This window comes from Pempheris klunzingeri, chromosome 3 (genome assembly GCF_042242105.1).
Source record: "Pempheris klunzingeri isolate RE-2024b chromosome 3, fPemKlu1.hap1, whole genome shotgun sequence".
In the NCBI taxonomy this organism is placed as follows: Eukaryota; Metazoa; Chordata; class Actinopteri; order Acropomatiformes; family Pempheridae; genus Pempheris; species Pempheris klunzingeri.
Genome location: NC_092014.1, coordinates 1,424,075 through 1,436,988, shown reverse-complemented (window position 1 = coordinate 1,436,988; position 12,914 = coordinate 1,424,075). Strand labels below are relative to the sequence as shown.

The window sequence follows — 12,914 nt, the reverse complement described above, 5'->3', positions numbered from 1 at the left end:
CACAGACGTGTCTCCACGGCTGCCTGGCTGCCACTCTGACTGACTTTACTTTCAGTTCTGCAGTGTGACGTTGAAGCTCTGCTCCTCCTCTGTTTCCTCCCCCTGATTTACACAGTTGGTGGGAAACTCCCCAGTCTTCTCTGTTAATATGGAGCAAAGGTGGTTCTGTACCCAACAGGTGGAGGAGGGAGGTTTTACTGTAGCTGGCGTCTCCTCCTGCAGAGACTGGTGTGAGGCTGTTGGTCGGGTCCTCGGCCATCATGAGTGATGATCCTGAGCATGACGGACGGTGTGTTCGCTCACATGTACCAGGAGTGTTTGGTGCTCGGCGTGGCAGCAGTACGCTCACTTTGGGCTCATCATCCCTCTGTTGTGGTCCATCTAGTGGTCGTTCTGGTTGGCAGCAGCAGTCGGTGGTCCACATGGAGGCCTGTTGTTGTTGCTGCAGTGCAGCAGGGAGTCATGTACAAGTGTTCAGACATGAGGAGGCTGTCAGGCCTCCAGAAATGTGCCCTGCTGAAATGAAATGAGGTTTTTTATGAAGGTACACACCAGCTTTTGTTGGATGACTCTTCCAGAGAGAACCAGGAAAAGAACATTTCATGTTAGTCAAAGTTCTGTTTATTTTCTCCAACTTTCTTCTGCTGTTTTATGTTATTTTCAAAGCACTTTATCAAACCTAAACTGTGACCTCTCTCCGTCTCTCTGCCAGGCTAAGTTTGATGCAGAGATGCCCAGTGAGACGGTCAGTAAGATCCACCTGGTCGATCTGGCCGGCAGCGAGCGAGCAGACGCCACTGGAGCGACGGGCGTCCGACTGAAAGAAGGAGGAAACATCAACAAGTCGCTGGTCACCCTGGGCAACGTCATCTCTTCTCTGGGTCAGGATGATCGTCTGAGCCGCTGCCCGCTCTTACCTCTTCGTCGCTGTGTGGTTTGGTTCACTGCGTTTGTCGACTGAAGGGTCTGTTTCCTGTTTCCCTCCAGCTGACATGACGCAGGACGGCGTGAACACCAACCTGAAGAAGAAGTCTGTGTTCGTTCCCTACAGAGACTCTGTGCTGACGTGGCTGCTGAAAGACAGCCTGGGCGGCAACTCCAAGACCATCATGATCGCCAGTGAGGCGCAAACATTTACATTTCTTGGAAAATAAACACCACCAGAATTATTTGATCGAACTCTGTTTTTAAAATCCTGTCTCCTCGCAGCTGTTTCCCCCGCTGACGTGAACTACGGCGAGACGCTGAGCACTCTGCGCTACGCCAACCGAGCCAAGAACATCATCAACAAACCCACCATCAATGAGGACGGCAACGTCAGGCTGATCAGAGAACTGCGGGCTGAAATCGCCCGACTGAAAGCTCTGCTGGTTCAGGGCAACCAGGTGAGCAATCAGCGAGGGATGGGACAAACTATTATCAGTATTTATTGGTTCCCTCATCAGTCCTGATCTGTGGTCTATCTGGATGAAATGCAGGCCTACACGCAGACACAGCGATGCAAAAAAACAAAGCAATCATTTGGAATATTGAATTTATCAGCTAGAGACGCAGTTACAAAGAAATGGCTTAATCCACACACGTCATCTGTGGAGGACTGGTGTGACATTTATGATACTTTTGTCATGTAAAGGACTTTCTGCGTGCTATAAAAGACTGATTGTTATATAATGAGTGCTTCTGTTTGTGTCAGATTGCTCTCCTGGATTCGCCCACTGCTCTCAGCATGGAGGAGAAGCTGCACCAGAATGAAGCCAGAGTGAGTCTGACGGCAGATCTGACGTCGTTGATGTCTTCTGCAGAACTGCAGCAACAAACTAGACATTTAAAGGAAACGAAACGCTTTGCCTGTTTCTGTTTGGTTTATACTCGTGTGTGTTTGCAGGTCCTGGAGCTGACCAAAGAGTGGACCAACAAATGGAACGAGACTCAGAACATTCTCAAGGTAAAAGCGTCTCGATCAATCAATCAATCAATCTTTTTCATGCCAGGAAGTGTCTGGAAAGTCCTGGAATTAAGAAAAGTGTGTTCCAGGGAGGGAACATTGAGGAGTTTAATCATTTGTTATGGCAAAATAAGGATTTTGTGCATCTTATTTAAAAAAAGAAATGTATTCATTCATCAAACCAATATTTGTTTTGTTAGGGTTGTAGCATAAAACTATAAATTTCAGGATGTTTGGTCACAAAACATTGACTTCCAGGATGAGAAGATGATGTAGAAATTGTCAGGAAACTTAATGATGAAGAGGAGAACATTACCTCGCTATGTTGTTACAGACAGATCAGTGTGAGAGGACCCCACGCACACCTCAGGGGAACAAAAACAATCACACCAGAGTCTGAGATCTGAATTCAAAGAGCATTTGCACGTCCTGTTAGATTAATGGGTCACGGAAATTCAACGTTTAAGTCATGGAAAACTTTGGGAATTTTACATTTGAGCAGTTGTGCCGTGCTCACTGCCTGATTTAAAGCAACACGCTCTGCTGGGCTGTGATCAGGGAGGGAAAGAGCTTTATGTGGCTAATAACAACAAACGTTGATTCTTCCCTTCAGGAGGAGACTCTGGCCCTGAGGAAGGAAGGCATCGGGGTGGTGCTGGACTCTGAGCTGCCTCACCTCATCGGCATCGACGACGACCTCCTCAGCACCGGCATCATCCTGTACCACCTGAAGGTCAGAGATCACCTGGTGCACCGTTAGAGCTCTCTGTTGTCGTCTAGGCTCATGTCGGCATGGAGGACAGTGATTTTTAAGTCCTTTTAAAAGGGGAACATGAGAAAAGCCTCCTGAAAGACGTAAACGTGACACTCCAGAGAGGAGGGAACGATTGGAAGCAGGAAAACCCACCTACAAAGTGTTCTGGTGTGCTTTTAATCTTAGTTTTTTTTTTCTCCTTCCACCTCAGGAGGGACGGACGTACGTGGGCAGAGAGGACGCGTCCTCGGAGCAGGACATCAGTGAGTTTGTCACACGAGTCTGTTTGTTCTCAACAGCCTGTAAGCCTGAATGAGTTTTAACCAGCTGCAGCGGAGGGTCTGCAGGTTACACCGAAGCAGGAAAACCTATTTAAACGGCATTTAATTCCTCCATTTAAAAGCCAGAATTAAAGTCAGGACGTGCAGCGAGCTGGTTTCAGACTTCAGACTGTTTAAAGCAGCAGTGACACCAATCACACACTTGTATCATCCTAATGTGTGCAGCATTTCAAAGAGTGCACACTCAGTTGTTAATGATTAATAGTAAAACTGGTAACTAACACTTACAGAATGTGTTCAAGCACTTTTATAAGCAACATTAATATACTTTAAATACTGTAAATCAGCAAAAGTCCAGTTAATTTCACACATCATACAGAGGGCACTCGGCTGCACAGCAGGACTGAAACCAAAGCTCCCGTTAGCACCGCGGGTGAGGAGCTCCTGCTTGTGATGCCTCTTCTGGAGGAAAAACACAAACAATCTAAAGTAGCATCTGCACCTTTGAGCCACTTGTGTGTTGTTAGCAGGTGGAAACAGATGCTCCTCAGGTGGCCTTGCCTGAAGATCGAGGCCAGACCAGTGATAGAAATGCTTCTCAGTACTTTTTGCCGGTCGTATCCGAAGCACAGATCGGTGCTGCAGATCTCTCTCGTCTCTCGTGCAGCATCTGAATAATATTTCCCCCCCTCACCCCCTGCAGTCCTGCATGGTTTGGACCTGGAGAGCGAACACTGTATGTTTGAGAACCGGAACGGCACGGTGACGCTGGTGCCGCTCGGCGGGGCTCAGTGTTCGGTTAACGGAGTCCAGGTGTCGGAGCCGTCGCAGCTGAACCAAGGTGAGACACTCATACCTCTGACTGGTCGCCTGGAATAAACCATGTTTAAGGGAAGCTGTCTTGTGGAGTTTTCACTTCCTGCTGTTCCCGTTTTGTGGTCCAGGCGCCGTTATTCTGCTCGGCAGGACCAACATGTTCCGGTTCAACCATCCGAAGGAGGCGGCCAAGCTGAGGGAGAAACGAAAGGTGAGACTGTCTCTTAGTGTTCAGGTTAAAAGGTCAGGAAGGTCTTGTAGATATTTATCAAGATTCTTTGTCTCACACACAGTAGAATGTGCAGTGAAATGTTCTCAGTGCCTGAAACAATAAGAATAGAAACACATGTCTATAAACATATAAGATAAAGATAAAGAAATAATAAATCAAAGTCTAAAAACAAGGTATTTATTCAGTGAATGCTGTCAGATCCTCTCCAAGCGTCGACTTCGAGTGTCGCTGTTGTCCAGCTACAGTTACGCAAACCACTTGGATAGTGGATGTGCTGCTTATTGTATGTTTTTGCTATTCGTTTTCACAAACTTTGTCCTTTAGTGGCCACCGTAGCGTCTGTCAGTCTGTCTGGATGGCGTCAGTTAGCCAGTTAGCTCACCTGCAAACACTCCAGTCATTCCTGTCATTTAAACTCTTTTTCTCCCCAGTGCTTCCTTTTTAAGGCTGATCGCAGCCACTTTAAAACCCACCAGGATACATTTCAAAGTAAAAGCCCCTGTGCAGACCGTCAAAATAATCTATTCCACCAGCACAGCAATATTATTTAATAATCATTGGTCAGATGTGGAATATTGAGGTGAGGACGGAGCAACTGGTGATTTGCTTCGCACGCATTCAGCAATAATGAACGATGTGTGCAGGAAACATTGCTGGTAAGTGTGTAAGTTAACTGGTTTTACTCTGACAGAGTGACAGGGGGCCTTTACCTGAACAATAAAACCGAGAGCAACCAAATTAACTCAAGGCTCTAAATGACTTTCAGCAGAGAAACTGACCTTCTTCCTTGATGTCGCCTAATTTCAGACGATAATAATTGTTTGGATGAACATATTTGGACAAATGTTCCTTTAACTCGATCAATGATACTGGCAGAGATACTGGTCTGAAATGTCATCAGCGTCATCGTGCGGACACACGGAGGCGCCGTGTGCTTGATCTTCTCAGTAGTGGCGGGCGGATCGATCCAAATATCGATAATATCGATACCAACGTTAGTATCAATATTGATCGATACCAATGGAATGAGAGCGATACTTCCCTGTACGACTGCAGCGGTTTCATTAAAGGTGACCTGGCTGTGTGTCTCTAAGTGCTGCTGCTGTCAGGCTCACTTTGCTCCCCCCCTCGCTTGTGTTCGATGTTGTACCGTCACGTGACTCAGCGGTGCATCGGACATACACGGCACAGAGAGCAGGAGAATGGCGGAGAGGAAGAGGAGCTGTTTGGTTGTATTTTCAGGCCGAAAATGAAACAACGGCAAGTTGTACGATTTGTAAAAAGGCTGTAAGATACTGCGGTAATACAACAAATTAGTACAAACATATTGTGGTGTCGGCAGGACTGATGGGTAGGGTTAATGTGTTTTGGGGAGAACCATAAGTTAGATGGACATTGGGTTCAATAACATACTCTGATTTGTTCTGTCATGCGTTAAATAAAAATGGTTTTCTGAAGCAATAATGGTTGTTCTTGCCCAAGAATTCATCCACTTTCGACGCTCGCTACAATATGAAAAGTCATTCAGATTCAGGTTGCTGATGCATCCACCTTAATTTAAAGAAAGTATCTATCAATATCGGTATCGGCGATACTGCCCCTGTATTTACTTGGTATCGGATCGATACCACTACTTCTCAGGAGGTTGGACTCCGTCTGGTTGTTGCCCCTCTGACCTTTTAATGCTCTTCTCCCCCCTCAGAGTGGCCTGCTGTCCACGTTCAGCCTCTCCATGACGGATCTGTCCAAGTCCTGTGAAAACCTGTCCACCGTGATGCTCTACAACCCCGGGTGAGTGTTCACATGCACCAACAACACGAGCTTGCATGCGAAGATGAGCTCGGACCCTGCGGTTCATCTCCCCTCTGCATCAACGCCCCATCGGCACTCCAGCTTCTCTGCTTTCAGAGCTGATGTTCGGCTTCTGATGAGGCTAGTTTATAAAACACAAAGTGCCCGAGGTGAGATTTGATCGAACTGATGGATCCTGTGCTCTTTATTAAACATTAGAGATGTAACGATGCCAAAAACCTACAATATGTTACCACAATAAAAGTCTACGATGCAGTATTTATCATGGTATTAAATAAGATAATAAGATATTTTGTATTTAATGTGTTTATATTTGTAGTTGACTTATTATTTTAACCCAAACTATCATCTTGTCCAAAACCTCACCAAACACTTTTGGTGCCTAAATCTAACCGACCTGCTTTTGAAAACTGGTATATATACCACTGTATAAAAGAAATCTGAAATCTAGAAGTCTACAAATGATTAAATGTATTTGGTTGTAGGTCTGAAGGACTGAACCCTGTTTTCTGTTCTCTGTGTGAACGTCACGTAACAGTTTGCCAGCAAACAGCCGCAATTTGGCTAAAAAACAAATGTAGTAAAAAGCTAGAACAGAACCTCAAAAACCTAGAACAGAACCTCAAAAACCTAGAACAGCACCGCAGAAAAGCTAGAACAGAACCGCAAAAACCTAGAACAGCACCCTTAAAAGCTAGAACAGCAATGCAAAAAAGCTAGAACAGAAACGTAAAAAGCTAGAACAGCACCGTTGAAAGCTAGAACAGCACCGTTGAAAGCTAGAACAGAACCGCAAAAAGCTAGAACAGCACCGTTGAAAGCTAGAACAGAACCGCAAAAAGCTAGAACAGCACCGTTGAAAGCTAGAACAGAACCGCAAAAAGCTAGAACAGCACTGCAAAAAGCTAGAACAGAAACGCAAAAAGCTAGAACAGCACCGTTGAAAGCTAGAACAGAACCGCAAAAAGCTAGAACAGCACCGCAAAAAGCTAGAACAGCACCGTTGAAAGCTAGAACAGAAACGCAAAAAGCTAGAACAGCACCGTTGAAAGCTAGAACAGAAACGCAAAAAGCTAGAACAGCACCGTTAAAAGCTAGAACAGCACCGTTAAAAGCTAGAACAGCACCGCAAACGTCACAACACAACGGAAGCGAGCAACAACGGATGCTGACAGTGAAGCGACCGACTGTTTCCTGCACGTGTGGAAAGAGGAAAGTTAACTGTGATCACATGACTGATTGAACTGTGATCACATGACTGATTCCCACAAACGAGCAACGTCATTCAGTGTCTTCACATGTGAGTTTTATGAAGCTAGCTGTGCCGTAAGGACGTCGTGTCTCAGTCATTCGTTGTGGCGGCGCTTTGAGCTCTCAGGGCCACCGTACAAAGGTGGTTGTGTAATCTGGTGTACTGAAGTGGTCCAGGGATTATGTTACTCTGAAACTCCTGTCAGTCTGTTCACACGTCACTGACATTAACCGTATCAACCCCGTCTTGTTGACAGTCTCTTCACTGAGAAGGGCCCCGTCTTCCTCAGGTAGACTCAGCCGTCCACTTCCTGTCTAAATGTCTCCTTGTTGACACAAAGACGTGTGTTGGCTTGTTCACTCTCTCAGCCGCAAACCCCCTCATTGTCTGCTTTTATTTTATTCTGTTGTTTTGCACGACACCCTGCTGCTTCAGTCTCCATTTCGACGTCTGAGAGTAGAAAATGTTTTATTTTCACATTTCCTAACATTTCATTTGAAGTGATTGTGTGTGTCGACCGCTGCTTTCACTTACTGCACGCTACTCGCTGTGGTGTTTAATGTTAGTGTGTGTGTGTGTGTGTGTGTGTGTGTGTGTGTCTCTCTTTTTATTCATTCTTTGGTTCCTGATGTGAGTAAAAGAAGCTGATGAAGGTTTTTGTGTTTACAGGTTGGAGTTTGAGAGACAGCAGCGAGAGGAGCTGGAGAAACTGGAGCTGAAAAGGTACAAAAACCACCAAGATACTTAACCAGGCACTCGCACACAGGACCAGTTATCCCACGTGTTCAACAATATAGTTAATGGAAGTAATGGCAAATTTCTGGATAATTCTAGTAAACAGAAAGGACCACGGTACGACTCTAGAGCTACATTCACAATATAATCTGAGTGACGTGACTGAAGAGGACGTTAAAATGGAGGAAAAGATTCAAATAGCACCTTTCAGAACCTCAGTTATGCTTCAGAAAAGCAGAGAAAGTTGGAAGAACAAACACTTTAACGACAGTAAAACAACAAACAGCAGTTAAAGAGCATTAGAAGTCAATGTAGAGTGAAGAGCTCGAGCTCATCAACTGTTTAGATCACAGCACAGATGTTAAAAACATTCTCCACTTTTTGGAAACTTAAAAAACGTACAACACTGAGCATGTCGTCGTTGTTGTTTTTGTTTTTGCTGCAGGAGGCTGATCAAGGAGATGGAGGCAAAGCACCAGAGCGAGAAGGCGGAGCTGGAGCGCCTGCAGCAGGAGGTGGAGAGTCAGCGTAAGGAGTCTGAGGAGGTGCAGCAGAGGATCCTCCACCAGGAGGAGAGCCTCCGGCGCCGCAGCCAGGACATCGAGAGCCGCCTGCGAGAGTTCCTGGCTGAGAAGGAGCGCTTTGAGGAGGAGAGACGCTCGGAGATCCAGGAACCCGAACTCCACCAGCAGAACCGGAAGAGGGAGGCTAAAGCAGAGGAGGAGCAGGATGAGGAGCAGCAGAGGCGGCAGCAGGAAGCAGCAGAGCAGACGGAGATCTACCGCGAGCTGGAGAGGCTGAAGAGGGAGCGCGAGGAGCAGAAGGTTCGTCTGGAGACTGAGCGGCGGCGGTTGGAGGAGCAGGAACGGGAGCAGCTGAGCCTGGTGGGGCGGCTGGAGGAGCAGCTGAGGGAGAAACAAGAGGCGGCCGCCAACCTGCTGACCCGGGAGGACGCCCGCCGCCTGGAGGAGGAGCGCCGAGCCCTGGCTGAGATCAGAGAAGCGCTCCTCCGTGCCAAAGAGGCGGGAGAGCGGCCGGACGTGGAGGACGCCAGCGAGGAGGCGAAAGCTGCCCTGGCGCGATACACCGACTTCAAGGAGGCTCAGGTGAAGGAGCTGGCCCAGCTGGAGGAGGAGCTCCGGCAGCAGAGGGAGCGCCTGGAGAAAGACGTCGCCGCCGAGCGCAACACGCTGCTGCTCCTCGCTCACGGCCTCAAGGAACGACAGCAGCAGCTGAAGGAGGTGCAGGAGAAGGGAGCTCAGGACGCTACTGCTGTCTGCCAGGAGGAGCAGCTGCTCAGGCAGGCGGAGCACAGGTTGCAGCTCAAGGAGCGTCAGCTGGCCAGCGTGGCCGGCGGCCTCCTCCCCGCGCTGGCCGAGGAGAAGCAGAGGGCGGCGGAGATGCTGGAGCGCAGCAGCGGAGGCAGCAACGGGAACTGCGACAGCCCGCCGGGGCTCGACAACACGCTGTACCAGGTGGAGAAGGAGCTGGAGGACAAAGAGGACAAACTGAACCTTCACTGGCACGGAGCTCAGCAGCTCCAGCAGCTCCAGGAGACCTACGAGTTCACGGCCAACGTGGCGCGGCAGGAGGAGAAGGTGAGGAGGAAGGAGAAGGAGATCCTGGAGTCGAAGGAGAAGCAGCAGAGGGAGGCGATGGAGCAGGCGGTGGCCCGGCTGGAGAGGAGGCATTCGGCCCTGAGACGCAGCGTCTCCCTGGAGCCCGACGCCGAGGAGCAGAGACACAAGAGCTCAGCCGCCAGGACCCTGAGGACGGGGGCCGAGCTGGACCAGCAGAGGTCAGAGTCCAGCAAGAACACATACAGACGGCCAAGAAACAAATCAAGATCCAGTTAGAACTGTGCATGATTTGACATTTTAAACATCAACAGCTTCCATGATTATTAGATCTGACAGCTGTTGAGGGAGGAAGATTCAATGCTTTCATTAGATTTTAATGTACTTTATAGGAATTTACTGACATACACATATAAAAACTGATCAATATGAAAGTCTGGAACAAGTAAACTTTTGAAAAAACATCTTTTAAAACCCATTTTCCTTTAACGTCCCTCCGTCTTGTTTGCAAAAAGAAACCACAGATTTTTTTTTATTTTTCTTGTCGTGCTGCCATGAAAAGAAACAAGCTCATGGTCGTGTTTCTTTCTCTCTAGGGTGGAGCGAGAGATCCAGAAGCTGAGACAGAGGATCAGTGAAGGGGAAGAGAACAACAGGACTCACTCCATCGGAAACGACGAGAAGATGAGTCACAGCAGCTCCCCGGTCAGCCACATCCAGAGTCTGAACACGCTGCTGCCGCTGTCAGACGACAGGTACACCTCCGCCGTCTGACTAAAAGGGTCCAGAAAATCAGCACCTGATCACAGTAGGTCAACTAAAAGAGCTTGTTTGATCCACTGACAGGCTCAGAGTGTTATTCTAAGTGTGTGACAGCATCATGGAAAGGATCCCTACAGAGAGAGACCTGGAAGATCCTTTTGGTTTAACCACAAACAGCACACACACCAGACTACATTCACTAAAACAGGGATTTTAGAGAACAGGACTCAGATGTTTCTGGTCCATCGCTGCCTCCGTCAGTTAGTCTGTTTGTGTTACTGCTTGTGTTGGACTGAACTGCCCCTTTAATACTCCAAAATCACATAATAACACAAACAAAGTAACTGGTGGAGGCAGCAGGAGACCAGCCTTGGTTAAACAGCCGTTATATCGCTCTCTGCAAACACACCAGACTACATTCACTAAAACAGTGATTTTACCTCAGAGAGAGTTGCTGGTCTAGTTTCTGGTCTCTATATTTCCATAATGCTGTCAGACACTTCAAATAACAGTCTGAGCCGGTCGGTGGCTAGAACAAGCACTTTTAGTGGATTACTCTGCAGCCTGTGTTGTCTGAGCACCTGTCTGTACTTACCTGTAATTTCAAACTCATTAAAAATGGGTCGAAGTTGCCTTTTTAAAAACCTGTTTTTTCCTGCAGGGTTGTCGTCTTCTGATTTTGTCCCAGGACTGGGCTGGGCTGATCTCACTCATTTCTTAATGTTGCTGCTAATATAAGATCTTCACTGTTCTTACTTGCAACAGGATAAATGCGTACATTGAAGAGGAAGTCCAGCGAAGGTTACGCAAGATGAATCTTCTCAACGGCAGCAGCAGCAACATGGATCTGTTTCTGTCCTGTGACTCTCTCCAGGTAAGAACTGACCCTCACACTTCATCACTTCCTCCTTTTATTGAACCTGTGCTGCTGACTTTTGTACGCAGACCATCGTTACTTCAGGACGTCCAGACCTGTTTTCATGTTCATGTCATGTGTAATTGTAAGTTGCAGCCTTGGTCTTAAAGGAACACTTTGGATTATTTGAAGTGTGGTTGTCTTGACATGTACTTTAACCACCTAAAAATATCACCTTACGTGTACAAGTACACGTAAGCAAGTATTTTCAGTTTTATGTCATAGTCAGACACTCTGAAGAGAGTGAAGAGAAAGAGAGTCAAAGCCACCAGACTCCATTGACAAAAACAGTCATTTTACTTCAAAGAACGCAGGCGCTGCTGCTCTGCTGCTGCCTCAATCGGTTAGTTTGTTTGTGTTCTTGTGCGACTTTGTTGTTTTTAAATGTTCAGTTCGGCTGTGAACTAGCGTGCTAGCTCGTTGACCGACGCAGTGGTAGATCAGTGACTTGTGTGTTCTGCAAGGTAGAATTAGTGTTTTTGTCAATGGAGTCTGGCAGATACTGTAGGTGAAGTGCCTTTATATAACCCCACTTCAAAACATCCAAACTATACCTTTTAAACTCCATCAGGTAGGAGGTTTTCGCTCCAAAAAAAATAACATGAGCTGTTAATAGTGAAACAGAGACACGCCCTCTTTTACACCTGTTATCTTTCCACTCTAAAGTTCATCTTTGGCTCATGTAATTAAAGAGTGAATCCAGAAATCCAGCAGGTGCAGGTACAGATTGCGAGTTGAACTGATATTTAGCTCTTTAACCCCGCAGGAGGAGGAAGAAGGTAGCGACTGTAGCTCTGTTAGATTAACAGATGAGGTAAGACCAGGATCTCTACGTCCCAATGAGACGCTGCCTGCTCTGTAATCTGCATGAATCTCCCAAAATCAATTATGGATCCACACAATCAGTTCTATCAATCACTTTGGCTTGTAGTTCCTTTGATTGGTTTCTTCTCCACCTGGTTTTTATTTCTCCCCTCTTTTTTTTTTTTTTTTTTTTGGATCTAAATCTACTTTAAATCTTGAAATATACTTTGGATCAATAATAAAAATGTTATTTTGAAAATTAATTATGTTTTGACCTCAAGGGTTTATGTTAAGTTTTATTGTTTTCAGGACGATGAAAAGCTGCAAAACATTAATCCAAGGAGGCTTAAATATGAGGTAAGACCAGGATCTTCTTTTTGTGATTAATCATTCAATAAGCAATCACTAAACATCTAAATATGATTTTAATCTTGAATTTGTGAATGAGTTTTCCATTTTAAACCTCGAGTGTTGCCAAACTCAGGAATGGAAGGGACGTATTTTAGTTTTTATTATTTCAGTCACTTCAGTTATGTTTGACCAGATGAAGGTCGAAGTGCCGAATGTTGTCCCCTTAAAATCTCCTCTTTGGGATGGTGGATTTATGGAAAATTGACCGACAGATGAAACATTTCCAGTTCCAGGATTCGCACAAAATCTCAGAAGTTTGGAAAATGCTTCATTTTAAGCGTTGTGTTTGGAAGATTATGGTTTTTTTTAAACCTAATTAGGTGCTTCATCGACAGTCACTCATGTAAAATTAAACTCTTTTTATACTGGGAATGAAACTATCCCGACATCATGTTTGTTTATTTTGTGAATGTTAGCCTAGCTTGCTAACCACTAGCAACCAGCCCACAAATCTGTAGTTTGTAGTTTTACCCTCCAACAACTTCATCCTCCAGTTTCTAAATCCACCAGCAAATCGGCTACAAACCTTTTTCCTGCTCCAAACTATAGTTATTCTATCATCTTTAATGATCCACTCGATCCAAACGGTCGACCTCAACATGAAAGCACCTGAATCT

General features: G+C 46.2%; 1 protein-coding gene across 1 annotated transcript in view; it reads left to right on the top strand.

Annotated features, from left to right (window-relative positions):
- kif16ba (kinesin family member 16Ba) overlaps positions 1-12,914 on the top strand; it is a 59,205-nt gene that overhangs the window by 39,562 nt on the left and 6,729 nt on the right. The window contains exons 8-24 of the mRNA XM_070855756.1: positions 713-881; positions 988-1,119; positions 1,210-1,385; positions 1,694-1,759; positions 1,886-1,945; positions 2,559-2,678; positions 2,911-2,962; positions 3,684-3,821; positions 3,925-4,007; positions 5,731-5,819; positions 7,349-7,381; positions 7,762-7,815; positions 8,273-9,625; positions 10,001-10,159; positions 10,932-11,040; positions 11,849-11,896; positions 12,196-12,243. Of these exons, the coding sequence (XP_070711857.1) occupies positions 713-881; positions 988-1,119; positions 1,210-1,385; positions 1,694-1,759; positions 1,886-1,945; positions 2,559-2,678; positions 2,911-2,962; positions 3,684-3,821; positions 3,925-4,007; positions 5,731-5,819; positions 7,349-7,381; positions 7,762-7,815; positions 8,273-9,625; positions 10,001-10,159; positions 10,932-11,040; positions 11,849-11,896; positions 12,196-12,243 (2,889 nt within the window). The remainder of the gene's footprint in view (positions 1-712; positions 882-987; positions 1,120-1,209; positions 1,386-1,693; positions 1,760-1,885; positions 1,946-2,558; positions 2,679-2,910; positions 2,963-3,683; positions 3,822-3,924; positions 4,008-5,730; positions 5,820-7,348; positions 7,382-7,761; positions 7,816-8,272; positions 9,626-10,000; positions 10,160-10,931; positions 11,041-11,848; positions 11,897-12,195; positions 12,244-12,914) is intronic.